This window comes from Monodon monoceros, unplaced genomic scaffold (genome assembly GCF_005190385.1).
Source record: "Monodon monoceros isolate NGI ecotype Baffin Bay Population unplaced genomic scaffold, NGI_Narwhal_1 Super_Scaffold_18, whole genome shotgun sequence".
Taxonomy (NCBI): domain Eukaryota; kingdom Metazoa; phylum Chordata; class Mammalia; order Artiodactyla; family Monodontidae; genus Monodon; species Monodon monoceros.
In genome coordinates, this window is record NW_021703774.1 from 64,375,971 (window position 1) to 64,390,741 (window position 14,771).

The window sequence follows — 14,771 nt, forward strand, 5'->3', positions numbered from 1 at the left end:
ACACACACACACACACACACACACACACACACACACACACACACACACGAGGTTTGTTTTCCAATCACTTCTATACAACCCTACTCCTAACCAGCCATGGAAAATAAAAATAAGCATATTCACACTTTACTTCCCAAGTGTTAATCTGCCAGTAAAAGGTTTACTTTTATAACAACTATGAACCTCCAAATACTATAAAAGTCCAGATTACAAAAGAAAGCATTTGTAAAGTACATGAAGTTGGAAGTCAGTTTACATTCTACAGAAAAGATTTACAGCATAAAATTAAGAGGTCTCTTGATTTCCTACAAGTTAAATCCTGAAAAGCTGAGTTCAAAGTAACACTTCAACCTCAAAGTTGCTGCAACTGCTTTACAAAATTATCTTTTCTTTTTTTAAACATTTTTTAAAGGAATTTTTTTCTTTCTTTTTTAAATTTAATTTATGTATTTATTTATTTATTTTTGGCGACACTGGGTCTTCATTGCTGCACGTGGGCTTTCTCTAGTTGCGGTGAGCGGGGGCTACTCTCTGTTGCGGTATGTGGGCTTCTCATTGCCGTGGCTTCTCTTGCTGCAGAGCACAGGCTCTAGGCACGCAAGCTTCAGTAGTTGTGGCACGCGGGCTTCAGTATTTGTGGCTTGCAGGCTCTAGAGCTCAGGCTCAGTAGTTGTGGCACACAGGCTTAGTTGCTCCACGGCATGTGGGATCTTCCCGGACCAGGGATCAAACCCATGTCCCCTGCATCAGCAGGTGGATTCTTAACCTCTGTGCCACCAGGGAAGCCCTAAAATTATCTTTAATTAACAATCATTCCTACTCTCTCAGCTATGAACTTTTGTAAACCACTCCACTAAGTCTTTTCTCAAGGCTCTCACTCCATAAAAAATACTTAATTCACCAAGACAGGAGCCTATTAAAGAATTAAAAAAGAATTCCCTGCATAGAATTCTACTACACACTATGAATCACTCCCTAATTTAGGTGTTTTTAAAAATATACTTTAACATCTTGATTTTTTTAAATTAAAAGTGTGGGAGGACAGATTACATAAATGGTTTCTACTATTTCTAAAAGTTTTTAACATATACCAGTCTCGTAATATTTCAGTTCCATTTGAATATGTATTTATGCATTCATTGAGTGACTATTAAATTATATGCCAGACACAGAACTAAGCAGGAAGACTGAGACAGGATTTGTCCTAGAGGACCCAGGGGAAATGGAGAAGAGAGAATGGTTATATTTACATCCCTGTATGATTAATATACTCATAAAAGTTGGCACACCAATTCAACGTTTTTTGAGCTGCCAGCAAAAACATAATTAATCTAAAGAATTTGGCTTTATAAATGTGATATAATACTAAAACTAAGAGTTGGGAAACAGTTCTAATCCTGCCTCTGCTAATGTGATGAAGGACCTTGAGCCTGGAACTTATTTAGTACTGGAACTCAGAATGTCCATTTCTGAGATCAAAGGGGTTGACCAGACAGATGATCTCTGAGGTCCCTCCCAGGTTCAACATTCTCTAATCATTTAGAATTTAAATTGATTCTGAAGCTCAGAGCAGTAAAATTTTAAGTTTCCATTTTAGAAAGAAGAGTGACACCAAGTGGAACAAAGTCAGAAATACAGTTTTGTTTTGTTTTTCTAAAGCTTAGTAGCTACGTAATTAAAATCCAATGCACTATTTCTATTACAGTTTAGTAGCTATTTACAATACAGCACAGATACTCATAGAGTACTGAAATGGATAGAGGTCTTCAATCAATGAACTAAACCAACCCTTTACTTTCAGAGTCAGGAGTCGTCTTCTTAGGTCTACCAGCTTATTCTCTCAAAACTTGTACTAGTAAATTTAAGACTTCAGCTTCTGTGACTTTGCATTAGATTTGTAGATTAATTTGGAGAGAAATTACATCTTTATAATAGAAAATTTCCAACCAAGGATATGATATGTCTCTTATGGCAGCTCTTCTTTTTAAATTCATATATTTAAAATTTATATGTAGTTTAATTTGTTTTTGTCAGAAGCCTATACGGTTTTTGCTTCTGGGAAATAGGTCTTCCCTTCATGTTGATTATAAAATTATTCTAACACAACACTGTAAATCAACTAAACTCAAATAAAAAAATAAAAATAAATAAAATTATTCTAAATTTTCTTCTATCATCTTTATGGTTTTTTTACTTGGTAATGCCTTTGAAATTGATTTTGGTATGAGCTCTGAGGGAGACATCTTACTTTATTTTTATCCAGTTGTCCCATTCATTTCCCCCCAATGAGTTGAAATGCCATCTTTACGTGAGTTTGTTTCTGACTGATCTGTTCCATTAACCTGTCATTCTATTCTGGTTTCAGTACTACACTCCTAGTTATTTTATTTACAACCCATTTTAATATCTGATAGATTGTCTTCAACCCTCTTCCTTCCTTATCATCATTTTTTTCAACATTTTCCCGGTCATCTTTACAATCTAAACTTTATTTATTTATTCTAAACTTTACAATCATTTTGTCGAATGTCCCCAAAATAGTCTCACTAGGACTTCGATCAGGATTGTGTTATGCTTTAATTCTGTGAGAACTGATACCTTTACAGATTTCCAGGAAAGTAATATTTACATTAATATTTTCAAATCTTCCAAAGTGTTATTAAGGTCTTTCATATCATAAAGGCAAGTCTCTTATATTATCATCTATGCAACCAAGGAACTATGGAAAAGAACTATGCCAAGGACAGCTGTATTATATGGCATTACAAACCTCCCTCTGTCTCAATATCAGTATGTTTGTGGTCATTCATGCAGTTATTTAATCTCGTTAATTGTCCTTATCCCCTATCTGCATATTTCCATCTTATTCACAAGACTATCATGAGTTACCCTGTCAAATGCCTTACTGAAGTCTACATCTGCTATTTCTACCATATTTCCTTTACCTACTACTCCAGTAACTTTGTCATAGGAAGAAACTGGGTTAATCTGATCAAATACAACTTGATATTAATGAATCCAACAACTTGATATTAATAAGCCCATCCCAGGCCTAGTGGTGACCATTCACTTTCCCAGGTACTTACAAATCATCCTCGTATATTTTAAACTCTTACTTGTGATGGACTAAGCATACATCATTACGTCTAGAATCAAATGTTGCCAATTTAAGAAAAAAAGTGGGTGCGGGACAGTTTAGTTACTTTAGAAGATGAATGGTTCTAAAATATCCAAATCACCCTAATAAATCTAGTTTGACTCCTGGAATGTATATACTGACAAGAGAAAGACCACTTAAAGCCTCATTATAGTTGCGAAAGGCATTACCTTTGCTCCACAGTCTGCTCCTTTCTGAATGCAAAATCCAATGAACCGTGGGTCTGCCACTTTTACTAATATGTTGTCAACACAATAGACATGAATGCTCCAAATGCCTCTTTGCTCCATATCCTCCACAATATTCTGGGCTGCAAGAGCCCGATAAAGACCACCATTCCCATCTGGGAAACAAAATAGCCTGTTAGTAGCACACCAAAACTCAGTGTGACGGTAACCTAAAGATTGTTTAATGTTTCTCAACTGGGATGAAGATCTCTGAAAACCAGTTTTACATTACAGGGCCAAGAAAACTGAATGTCCATAAGGAAGGATTCAGGTGTCAAAAAGTTATACTACATGATTTTGAAGGTAATTTAGCGTAAGTATAATAACATTATTAATGTGGGGCTAGGCAACTCCAAAGAACATACTTTTCTTTTTAACTCAGCCCTTTTAACAATTTGGCCTATAATATATTGTGAAACATAAAATTCTTTAACAGGCAATATTTTTTTTATAACATTTCAAGTTTTATTTGTATGATTCAAGTTAGCTCTGTATTTATAGCCCCAACACTGACAATTTCATCCATCTCAAAAATAAAAATACATGAGTATTGATACCAAATGATTCGTTAAGAAACCAGATTAATATGAAGGTCTATGGTGATTTAAACTAAATATATGCAAAAGCCTCTTCTTTCCCCATCTATTTTTAGTGCTGCTTTAATGTACTTCTTCCATCAACAACCTCAGCTACAGCTTAAATGACAAAAAATTAGACAACTTCACAAAACAAAGCTAAAAATAGTAAACTCTTCCATTAATTAAAAAGAATTGAGTGGGGGGGGGAGAAAAGAGTTGAGATGAAATAAAAGCCTACACCTGCAGAGCACCACTGTAAATACTGCTTTTATTTCCTTTCAGCCTTTCCTTCAAGAAGAGCTTCACATAGATGAGAATCTGTTGACACATTTACTTTATATTATAGTGGGATCATACTTATGGTCACTATATGTGGCTACACAGGCAACACACTGCCCAATCCTAGGATGCCATTAGCAAACTACAACTGTGCACGTAGCTCTGTATTTCTCATTCTCTTACTTAACCTACTGAAACTATTTCGCTTTGTCAATTAATATCTCCACACAATTATTTCAATACTGTTTAAGAATTAATGCTACAGGTAAACTATAATCTAGCCTCTTATTTTTTAAGCAGCAGATGGTTTCCAATTTTTCACTACAATAAACAATGTAGCCATGAACAATACTGTATATAAAATACTGGGTAAAGAGAATAAATACTCTGAATGCTGCTCAAATTGCTCTCAAGAGCAGACATCCACAGAAGTATAAAAGCATACCCATTTCACCCATGGGCATTTCCATTTTTTTTAATCATTGCCAAATTTAAAAATAATTAAAATATTAACTTTTAACATCCAAATCACCGTATTAAAAATATATATCAAAACTTAAAGAGCTACATATCGTAAATCAACCGTACTTCAAAAAAACAATTTAATGAGTTGTGTTACTACCACTTCTAGTCACCATTAAATAAGAATGGTTACAAACCTGGAGCCATAGAAACCTTGTTCTTCTCTTCCAAAATAATTTTCCCATCAAAACTCATAGCAGGCAGCATTCCCTGCTGAAAAAAGATTACATTCTCTTTTTTTAAACCAAAGTACTTGTGCTTTGTGAAGAATTCCTTTGTAGATTCCATTGTTCTGCCACTGGTCATTATATACCTTGCAAGAGAAAAGTAAATCTTCTAAGCCATAGCACTATGTGAATTAGGGCAAAGTAAAGTCTTGTCTATTTCCTAAGCTAAAGAAAATTTTTGAGAGCACTGTTTATTGTTTTCACTTCCTTCATCCTCTTCCTGGATAAGGCAGCATTAGCTGCTACCCAAGGGGAATTTCTTCCAGTAACTTCATCAATCCTTATGTATAAAATAAATCTGTAACAATATTAAAACATATCTCCTGCAACAGAAAGCCTACAACTGGCTCAAGTAAACATTTTAGAACTCTGAAAAGTGTATTCTAGGTTGAAATCTCCTATTCTAGTAATAGGGAGAAAAGGATAAATGTAATACATTCTAATTATCTCTTATGGTTCTTTTTACAAAAAAATTGAAATGGAATCTGGGCTCTGCTCACCCTTTATTTAAAATCATAAACGTGTAATTATACTCTCTGTTGTCACAAAAATCCAACCCATGCCACTGTAGCAAAAGAGAAAGAAATTCTATCTAAAACCATAATTAGTGACTACAATAGCTTTTCCCCTTACTAAAATGTAAACCATATATAAGTAGGGATTTTTGTCTGTTTTGGTTCTGTCTGTCTTGGTTCCCAGCACCCAGAAGTAGGTACTCAATTAATATCTGTTAAATGAAGAACATTATATAATTTCCCAGCACAGTCAATATCTGTCTGATTAACAAATTATCCTGGGTATTATGAGTATTATGAACCCTGGGCACAAAAACTTTGGGCATCATGATTTAGATGACAAAAGAAGTGACTAAACTGTTCCACATAAGAAAAATAAATTCTGAGCTGTGAGGAGAAAGAAAAAGAAGAAAATCCAACATGATAGTGGGAGGCCAGGGCCCTAAGTAGAATTTTGGCCACTTAGAACACAGACGTCCTTCAAAAATCCCTGAGGGAATCAAAATGAAGAAAATAGTTCACAGCTGGCCAATACCAACCTTAATAGCTAGAAAAGCTGAGGAAATTACAAAAAGCCTATTTTTAAAGGCATCAGAGAGCTACAAAAGCAACATGGATTAGAACTAAAATTCAAGAGAGTGAGAATCTTTCAAAGGAGAGCTAAAGATATGCAGCTGCCTTTTCCTGGGGGTATTTGCTGATCTGGGGTAAAGGCTAGTGGTAGAGAATCTGAGCTTGGACCAGGCAGAAGGGCAGAGAAACCAGCAGAGTTTTTGTTGGTCACCTGGAGCTAAAATAAGAAGATTAGGGACTTGAGGGATTTCAAACGCACAGCTGGTTTCCCCCTCAAAACATGCTAACTTCCAAAGCTGCTCTGAGAAACACATTCAAGAGCTAAATCAAAACCTTTTAAAAAACAGAGCAGAATTTCCTGTAATCTCTTGGTGTTTAGAAGATGAACACTGGCCGAGATAGGCCCTGAGGACCTGGCATACTATCAGAGACTGAGAATCCCAGTTTGGCCCACAGCAGAGAAATCAATGGGGTTTCAGCTGGTGTGTATGGGAGAAAGGTGAGGTTTCGGGAGGACTAAATAACCCAATACTTAAGGATATGAGTTTCTAGAGTGAGAGAACCCACTGAGTGCCCACAGCAGTGACTGAAAATAGATCCATACCACGTCGTCATGAAATTTCAGTTACTAAAGATAAAAAGAGACCCCAAATTCTTTCAGAGCAAAAGGGGGAAAAAAAAAAAAGATTGGGAATCAGAATGGCAATGGACCTCTCCAAAGCAATGCTGAAACAATAGAGCGATGCTTTCAAATTTCAGAGGGAAACTGATTTTCAATCAGAAATTCTATACATAGACAAACTACCAATCAATATGAAGTTTCTAGACCGCGAGAACCCTCTGAGCACCCAAAGGTACTCAGGTAGGGATTAAAAGTTGGAGGTGAGTATATATTGCTCATTAAGGCTACAGTGATTATCTATCTAGCTGTAACACATATTTTAATATATATAGTAAATTACAGCTCCCAAGAAAATCTGTAGTAACAGGAAATACATCTGCCTATGAATAAAGTACATATGCATTTTGAATATTATAAACCAGTACATGTTCAGACACTGTCCCATAATGAGAAATATCTTACCACGGAATGATGCATTTGTTGCCATGATATTTTTCAGCTAACTGTTGAAGCTTCAGGATACGCTCTGCTTGAATCTGAAAAAGTGTCTTATGGGATGGCAAACCAACATCATACATCCCCTTGGGATATGCAACACCAAGTCTTGTCCCCTGCCCACCAGCTAGAAGAAGAACTGCTACTTTGTTCTGAGAAATCTGGAAAAGTCCTAAAAAAGAAAATACATGTATCACTCTATAATTCAACACTTCAGGATTACATATACAAAGGTAGCTGCAAAGAGTCACCCTATCTGCATAAGGCGTAAAGACAAGGAATTCACAAGTAATCATGGATGACTATCTTGTTAATAAAAACATTTTTATTATTAAAAAATTAAATTTATATAACCCAACCAAACACCAAACAATGAATAATATACTTTAATGAACTAATAATTTTTATTCTGATAAGGTTGGAAGGCAAAGACCAAGAGATGTTATAAATGTTGTACAAGCACTTGACAACTTATCAGATGTGGCAAGTTAAGAAAAAGATAGGATAAAAGCAGATCCCTAGGCTTCAGGATGAATGATGATGCTATTAAATTACCTCCAGCTGATCAATCAATCAATAAAAATTAATCAATCAATGAGGATGTAAGTATACTAGACAAGCTACCATCCAGTAAATAAAGAAAAGAAACCCTGAGTTGGGAAAGCAGTGTAGTCCAGCGGTTGAGAAGCCGGGCTCTGAAGTCAGGACAGCTGGGTTTGAAACCCAACTCAAGTGAATGAGCTCAGGGGATTTGCCTGCAAAAGGGCATCAGGAGACTTTGTGGAATGATGGAAATGACTGGGGTGGTAGTTACATGGGTGTGTAAATTTGCTAAAAACTCATAAAACTAGTGCATTTATTGTATGTAATTATACTTCAGTAAAATTTATTAAAATGCCTTCTTTTTTTTTAAATGGGCCATCTATTGCAGCTCAGAAGGATGTGACACGGAGTTTTTTTGAAACTGTAAGTGAAACTATAAATGTTATTAAGAGACAGAGGCTCTCAGTTTGGATTAAAAAATAAAATAAAATAAAATCTTGCCATGTACCATTTCTAAGAGCTACCTCATAACTCTAAGGTAGACAGCTTCAGCACCAGAAGGTAGAGTAGCTTGTGGGAAGAGGCAACATAGAAACTGGATCTCTAGGAAGCTAGAAAAGCTGTAAAAGGTCAGATGTGATAAAGCAATGGTTGATGGCTTTTGTTCTATTTTCTGAATTTCATACTTTCATTAAAATTCTCAGAAATTCTATGAACAAGGCAGGCCACTATCCACAACTGTAGGCCAAGCCAGAGGGGGCAGTGGTGGCCAGTATCAATTATTATTATTTTTTACATCTTTAGGGAATGCAGGTTTGTCTAATTTACCAGCTTTAGGCTTTATGTGTTTTTGATATATTGGGCTTTCCTAAAGCTAATATACTAGTACATTGTGAACTTAAAGAAATATTCTTAATAAATCCATTATAAAATCAGAACTGTCCTGATTCTACAATCTGTCTTCACCAGTAACTAAGTACAGCCAAGGATGTTATGCAAGAACTTTCTAGCAATTTTTTCAATCAAAAATTTAAAAGCACATTAGATATTTCCATAATTCTCACCTTTGATGTAAAGCTGCGAGCTTAGCTATCTGAGAATTAATTTTCTCTCTTTCTTCATTGCCTATAACTAGATTGTCCTTGTCCTTTTCTCCATGGCGTTTCATTGTACCTTATCAGAGTTTGAAAATAAAATACCAGGGGTAATATTAGACTCCAAAATAGTAATTAAAAATCTAAAAGGCAGGTATAACTTTCCCCATTTTAGAGATAATAGGCTCAGATGAGTTAATGATCTTGCCCAAGGTCACACAACTAAAAAGTGTGAATCAGGATTAGAACTTGACCCCAGGGCCTATTCACCAGCACTGCGCTGCCTACAAAGGTCTCTTATCACACCCAAACATTTAACAGATAAATTACATAGCACCATAATTTTTAGGGGTGTAAACTGTCCTTCCTATTTCCTTCTTGCCCTTCCTACTCTTTTCCACTGAATTCATGAGAGGTTGTGCTGCCTTTTCTTATCTATCTTACCCATCACCCTACATGGAAAAGCTGCTGAGCCGGGAAGAGCCCTCATTCTCCAAAACTTGCCGAACACTGAATTTCTAACAGCATTCCAGCTCCGTGTTGTGCTTAAACACTCCCCACAACCACCATGTAACGAAGACTGGCTGAGATGAAGCAATCTGAAGGGAACAGGGAACCATATAAAGCAGTTTTGAAAACCATTTTACATTTGGTTATTCCTTGAGTTATGAAAGAAACTATGGTTTCTAGGAAATAAATTTAACTCTGCTGTCACTGACCCAAAAAGCATTATTTTAAAATACAGGTCCACAATCCCTTACCTAAACCAGATTTATTTCAGAATTTTATTTCAGAATGCAGAACTCTTCAAAATTTAGAAAAGGAATATAGTACACAGACAATATGTTATATTTTACCCCAGCAGATCTGAGACAGTACCTTATAATCACATTAAGTGGGATAAAAAAAGTTTATCAATAGTCTCATGTCTGTTCAGGTCAGGTTTTGCACCATTTTAGAATGGCAGATAAATAACTTCAGTCTGTCTGGACCCTCACATACCACCAAAGGAGCTGGAATCAAAAATATTTCTAAACATGTTCCCAAAAAGTCCCAGATAAATATTCTGGACACAAAGGTCTTTGTTTTTTTGGTACTATTTCTTTTCTTTATAGAGCACATGTGTTTTAAGTTGTACTGTTAATATGGCTCTAATCATCCTTCCTGCCTTCTTACTTTTACCTTCGGTCCAAAAGTAAGTTTCTTCTCTCAGCTCCCTTACCTGTAAAAGGTAAGAGCCACACTCCCAGAGTCAGCTCCACATCTGAGCTCCTGCTTGCCAGATGGCCAAGCAACACCAACCAGCACTTTCCACAGATTCTTACTGGTTATCAAAATATCACTGTATAATCTTTTCTCTTCCTTGGATCAGTTCCCTAAACTACTACTTCATTCCAAATTTCCAAATGTTTCCATTCTAAAGCTGTGCTAACCAGCAGCTGATAGTGGTCTCTTTCTTCATTGAAATAAATGGCATGTGTTTGTTTCCTAAGCCCCCGACAGCCATACTTTCTCCAATTCTTCTTTCCATCTGTGGACCTGATAACCCATCTAATCACTATGTCTTAAAAGTAGCATTGAGACCATGCTTGCCAGGGGTACATTTCCAGGCAGATCTACATTTACATCTCATCTCCATCTAGCCACAACTATTATAATGAATTATAACACAATCCATAAATATTTGTGATAAAAAGGTGTCTCTGCATTACCTTCTTCCTGCTGTATGCATCTCACTTATGAACAGAGAAAAACAAGAGGAAAGAAAGCAGTCCCTAGAGTATCAAAGCCAGCTTCAATTCAAGAACTAAATAAATGTAGCTACAGCTGTTGTTAACAATACCAAATCGTGTGGGGGCTGAAGTATTCATCCATTTCATCTGTGTTACTACAATAACACTGCAATGTTTATCAAAAGTGTGTAACACATAAATTAGTATGTCTTATAATGACAGATAAAATACTTCTTGAAATTAAGCAGGCCAATAAAATTCAGTAAGCCTTTTAGTTACATGGCAATATACATGATTTCAAACTGTATGGGTCATAACATAAATTTTATACAGGCAGCACTGCACCTATCTGAAAAATGTTAACTGATTATAAATGTATTTAACCCATGTGACAATTAGGAAACTATGAACTTCTATCCCAAAACTTCTGCAAATATATGGGAAAAAAACCCCGAAAAGTACATTACTATATCATCTTTTCATTACAGGTCACTAGAGTTAATCACCTTCCCACAGAAATCAGGACCTAACACACACTAAATCAGGAGTTTAAAAAAATCAAGCCAGAATGGGCCATTTCCAGGGCAGGGGTATACCTCTCTCCTTGGGGAGTCATGCATGTTAGCCCAACAGAGTCCGAGCACTTTTCCTGATCACATTTACAACAAACAGAGAGAAGAGTTTACAGTGGCCTCTCACAGGTCAACTGCTTCCTGGATAACTTCCTGCTTGGACTAGTTCCTCTCATACATACTCTTTGATTTGGGCATGTGCCTGAAACAAGGAGGTTGGCACAGGTGCTTCTGATGTAGAGCATTGCCAGAGCTTTCTATCTAAACTTTCAGCACTCCTGGACAAGGGGTGGGGTAAACAGGCTTTTCAACTGGTGGAAATGAAGAAAGACTATACACGAGAGAGGAGATATTTTAAGTCTTTAATTTTTAATCACATTTTACAGGTGAAACAATTATTTTATGGATTAACTACTTCCCCAAGATATTAAGCACAAAAAGTAGACTAATAAGGGAAATCTCTATTTGAACTGGTTTCAGATACTGGGGGATTATTGTGAATTTCATTAGGTATAATAATGGCATTGTAATTAGGAAGAAAATGTCCTTATACTTAAGAGATGTATACTGAATTTTATGAGGGTAAACATAATGTTTGCAAGTTGCCTTAAAATACTACAGCAGAGAAAAATGAAAGAGGGATAGATTAAGCAAAATTAACAAAATTTTGATAATTATTTAATTAAGGTAATGCATATATAGAAGTTCATTATACTATTTTTTGTCCCCAAATATCTGCTTCCAAATACGCTTGAAATTTTTCATAATAACAATTTCTGGAGCAGGCTACAAGACTATACATAAACTATAATCCTAATGGACGTGTGTGTATATAAGAAAATACTATAAAATATTACTAGTGAGTATTTATCTCTGGATTGTGGGACAGCAGAGATTTATCTTTTTTCCTTTGTAATTCTTAGTATTTTCCAACTTCTCCAATATAAGTATGTGTTACTTTTAAAATAAAACAGATCTATTAGAAATATCACTGCACTAGATTTCAGGAAATGTAGAGGAGGACAATGTTATGAATACATTTTGTCTAAACAATCCATTTACTTTTCTACAATGCTATATAGATTAACTTTTTAAATCTCTCACAGGTTAAAAAAAAAGGGCTAACACTGAATATTAATTTCTTATTATAACACAGAATTACAAGATTGTTTTGTGTTCAGTTTAAGCATGCATTTCTTTTAATAAAGAACGGGATTTTTTTTTAAGCAAATATATTTTCCCAGTGTGAATATCTTTTCTAAAATGATATTCTCATTGAAGCTTCTGAACTACTTCTTCCAAGATCTCAGTTTTGTAAGACAGAGGTTTTTCAGTTACCCCTCTACATTCCATTTTCTACAACTGGCCAGAACACTTCAAGAATTAAATCAAAACAAGATCTCTCTTCAATAAAGAGCACAGTGGTAGCTTACGTATTTATCCTTCACCAATAATTTTCCACCCTAGGTGTTAAAATGTCTAAGGTCAATAGCCACCAGACACTTCGAAATTATTGTACAATGCTTTTATTTCCCCTATCCTGGGGCAGTGGGATGGGGGCAGGCGCAGTGGGGGCTGGTGGGGGAGGTTGTCTTTGATACAATTATCAGGAATTTCCTACTATCTGAAATAAAGCATTGGAATCTTTGCAATGGCAATCTCTTTCCTTTGATAACTTACTGCAGAAACTTCCTTTTGTTATGCATTTGCACACATATGGCAGTTTCTACCTAATGAAAAGGTTGTTAACGTCAGTTAAAAAGTCTCCCTCTCCACCCCTACTGCTTAAGCCACAAATAAATATTCTTCCCTTGACAGCAAGCCAAAAGGAAGTTTGCTTTGCACCTTCTTATACTAGACTTGCTTGTAACAGTTCTGGATTTTAATCTAAATGAGAAGTCACAAATGTGGACTTTTGTTCCACAGATTCCAACAAAAAGGCCATAAAGAAGAGACTCAAACTATAGGAAGTCTTGACTGTTGCTCATGGTCCCCATTATACAAGGCCAAAGCTTGGCTTTCCATAAGAGTTAATTCTAAGACTTTATCTCCATAAAATCACAAGGAGAAATATAGGCAGCTGGAATACCAGAGGGTAAGAAGAGGTCCTGTGTGGCTTTTGGTGAAACCCAGGGAGGGAGGGAAAGATTAACGAATCCAAAGTTAGTGGGGGTCACAGTGTCACTACTGTCCTCCATTCAGAAGGATCCATCTGGAAGCCACTCTCTCACACCTTAGTGGCAGAGCCCTGTTCTAAGTAAGAAGCGAGGTTAGCCACTACCAAGCATTTTAAATATGAAAGGGCCCTCCTTGAAGATCATCCAATTATTTTCAATGTTTTTAATCTTCAACCCCTTTTAAGTAAAACTTCATCTAAAGAGGTTTATTTGTTTATGTATCAAATACATAAAAACAGGTCAAAGTAGAACTGCTCCTGGAGTGGGGAGATGAAGGGGCTGGAGACCTACCTGTTCAGTATCTGTTCCCCCCTCTCCACAGTTTCACCAGCAGTTGAAACCCTAGAGGTCTTTGGAACAGTTTGAAAAACAGATCTGTAAGCCCAGAGAAAGACATGAAGATAATGGCAGAGAAGAAGGTTGACAATGGCAGTTATGTTTCTTTTTTGGGGGATTGCAGAGAGTGCCAAAAAGCGAAAGACAATAAAAATACCCATAGTGTGGTGCAAAGTTAGACTATAAATCATATCTATAAAAGTAAATATGTATATAATCAAGTACTACGTGGCAATGTGGACAAATCAAAACATAGATTTGATGAGGTTATGGGCAATTTCTCTACCGTAGTTCTGTTACTTTGATATTATTTTTGCGATAGAGTAATGTTTTTTTAAAAAGGAAAAAGAATTAGTCCAATCTGTTCATTCAACAACTGAGGAAATGAGGTCCAGATTTGACAATAGCATGTACAAACACTCAAGGGCCTGCAATATTTAGTCACTTTTACTTATGAAGGAGTAGTAGATTATAAAAACCACAGTTCTTAACCCTACCAAAAAAAGCTAAATTTTAGCTATTTTGCCATTGTCAAAAGCACTCATTAGTATTAGTTATGGGGACAGATTTTATGATATGCTTTAGAGGAAAAAGCATTGGGGAAATTCAACAAACATTTATCGACCAACATATAACTGCAAAACACTGCTCTAAATGCTATGTGACATACATAGACACCTAGGACACGGGCTGCTCTTTAAAAGTTTACAATGTAATGATGAAGATAGACATAAACAACCCTTATTATGAGGAAAAATGAAAGATGAGCATGGACAAATAATTTCAACCTGGGACACTGACAGAAAGGTGACAGATGAAAGAGTATGTGTGGTGAACCTTGGAGAATGAGTGTAAGTTTCCCAAGTGGCACAGCCAACTCACTGCACAGCTCCAGGAGACGGGTGGCGTCACAAGGTGATCCAGCTACATGGAGAAGGGGTAAAGGCCAGACCCAGCTAAGGACGAGCATGAGCAAAGGCAGGAAAGGCATACTAGAATGTTCAGAGAAAGGTGAATTACAGGGTCCAGCTGAAAGGTGTGGGGCAGTAGCAGTGGAGAGAAACATAAGAGACAAGATTGGATAGGGCCGTGTTAGGGAAGGGTTTTGGAGTAAGCTAGCA

The 14,771-nt window shown here is 36.2% G+C and overlaps 1 protein-coding gene across 3 annotated transcripts in view; it reads right to left on the reverse strand.

The window, feature by feature from the left end:
* Positions 1-14,771, reverse strand: part of UAP1 (UDP-N-acetylglucosamine pyrophosphorylase 1) — a 39,629-nt gene that overhangs the window by 14,150 nt on the left and 10,708 nt on the right. For all 3 annotated transcript variants that reach the window (XM_029229299.1, XM_029229298.1, XM_029229300.1), the window contains exons 3-5: positions 7,163-7,367; positions 4,901-5,076; positions 3,328-3,500 (exon numbers count right to left, since the gene is read on the reverse strand). In XM_029229299.1, the coding sequence (XP_029085132.1) occupies positions 3,328-3,500; positions 4,901-5,076; positions 7,163-7,367 (554 nt within the window). The remainder of the gene's footprint in view (positions 1-3,327; positions 3,501-4,900; positions 5,077-7,162; positions 7,368-14,771) is intronic.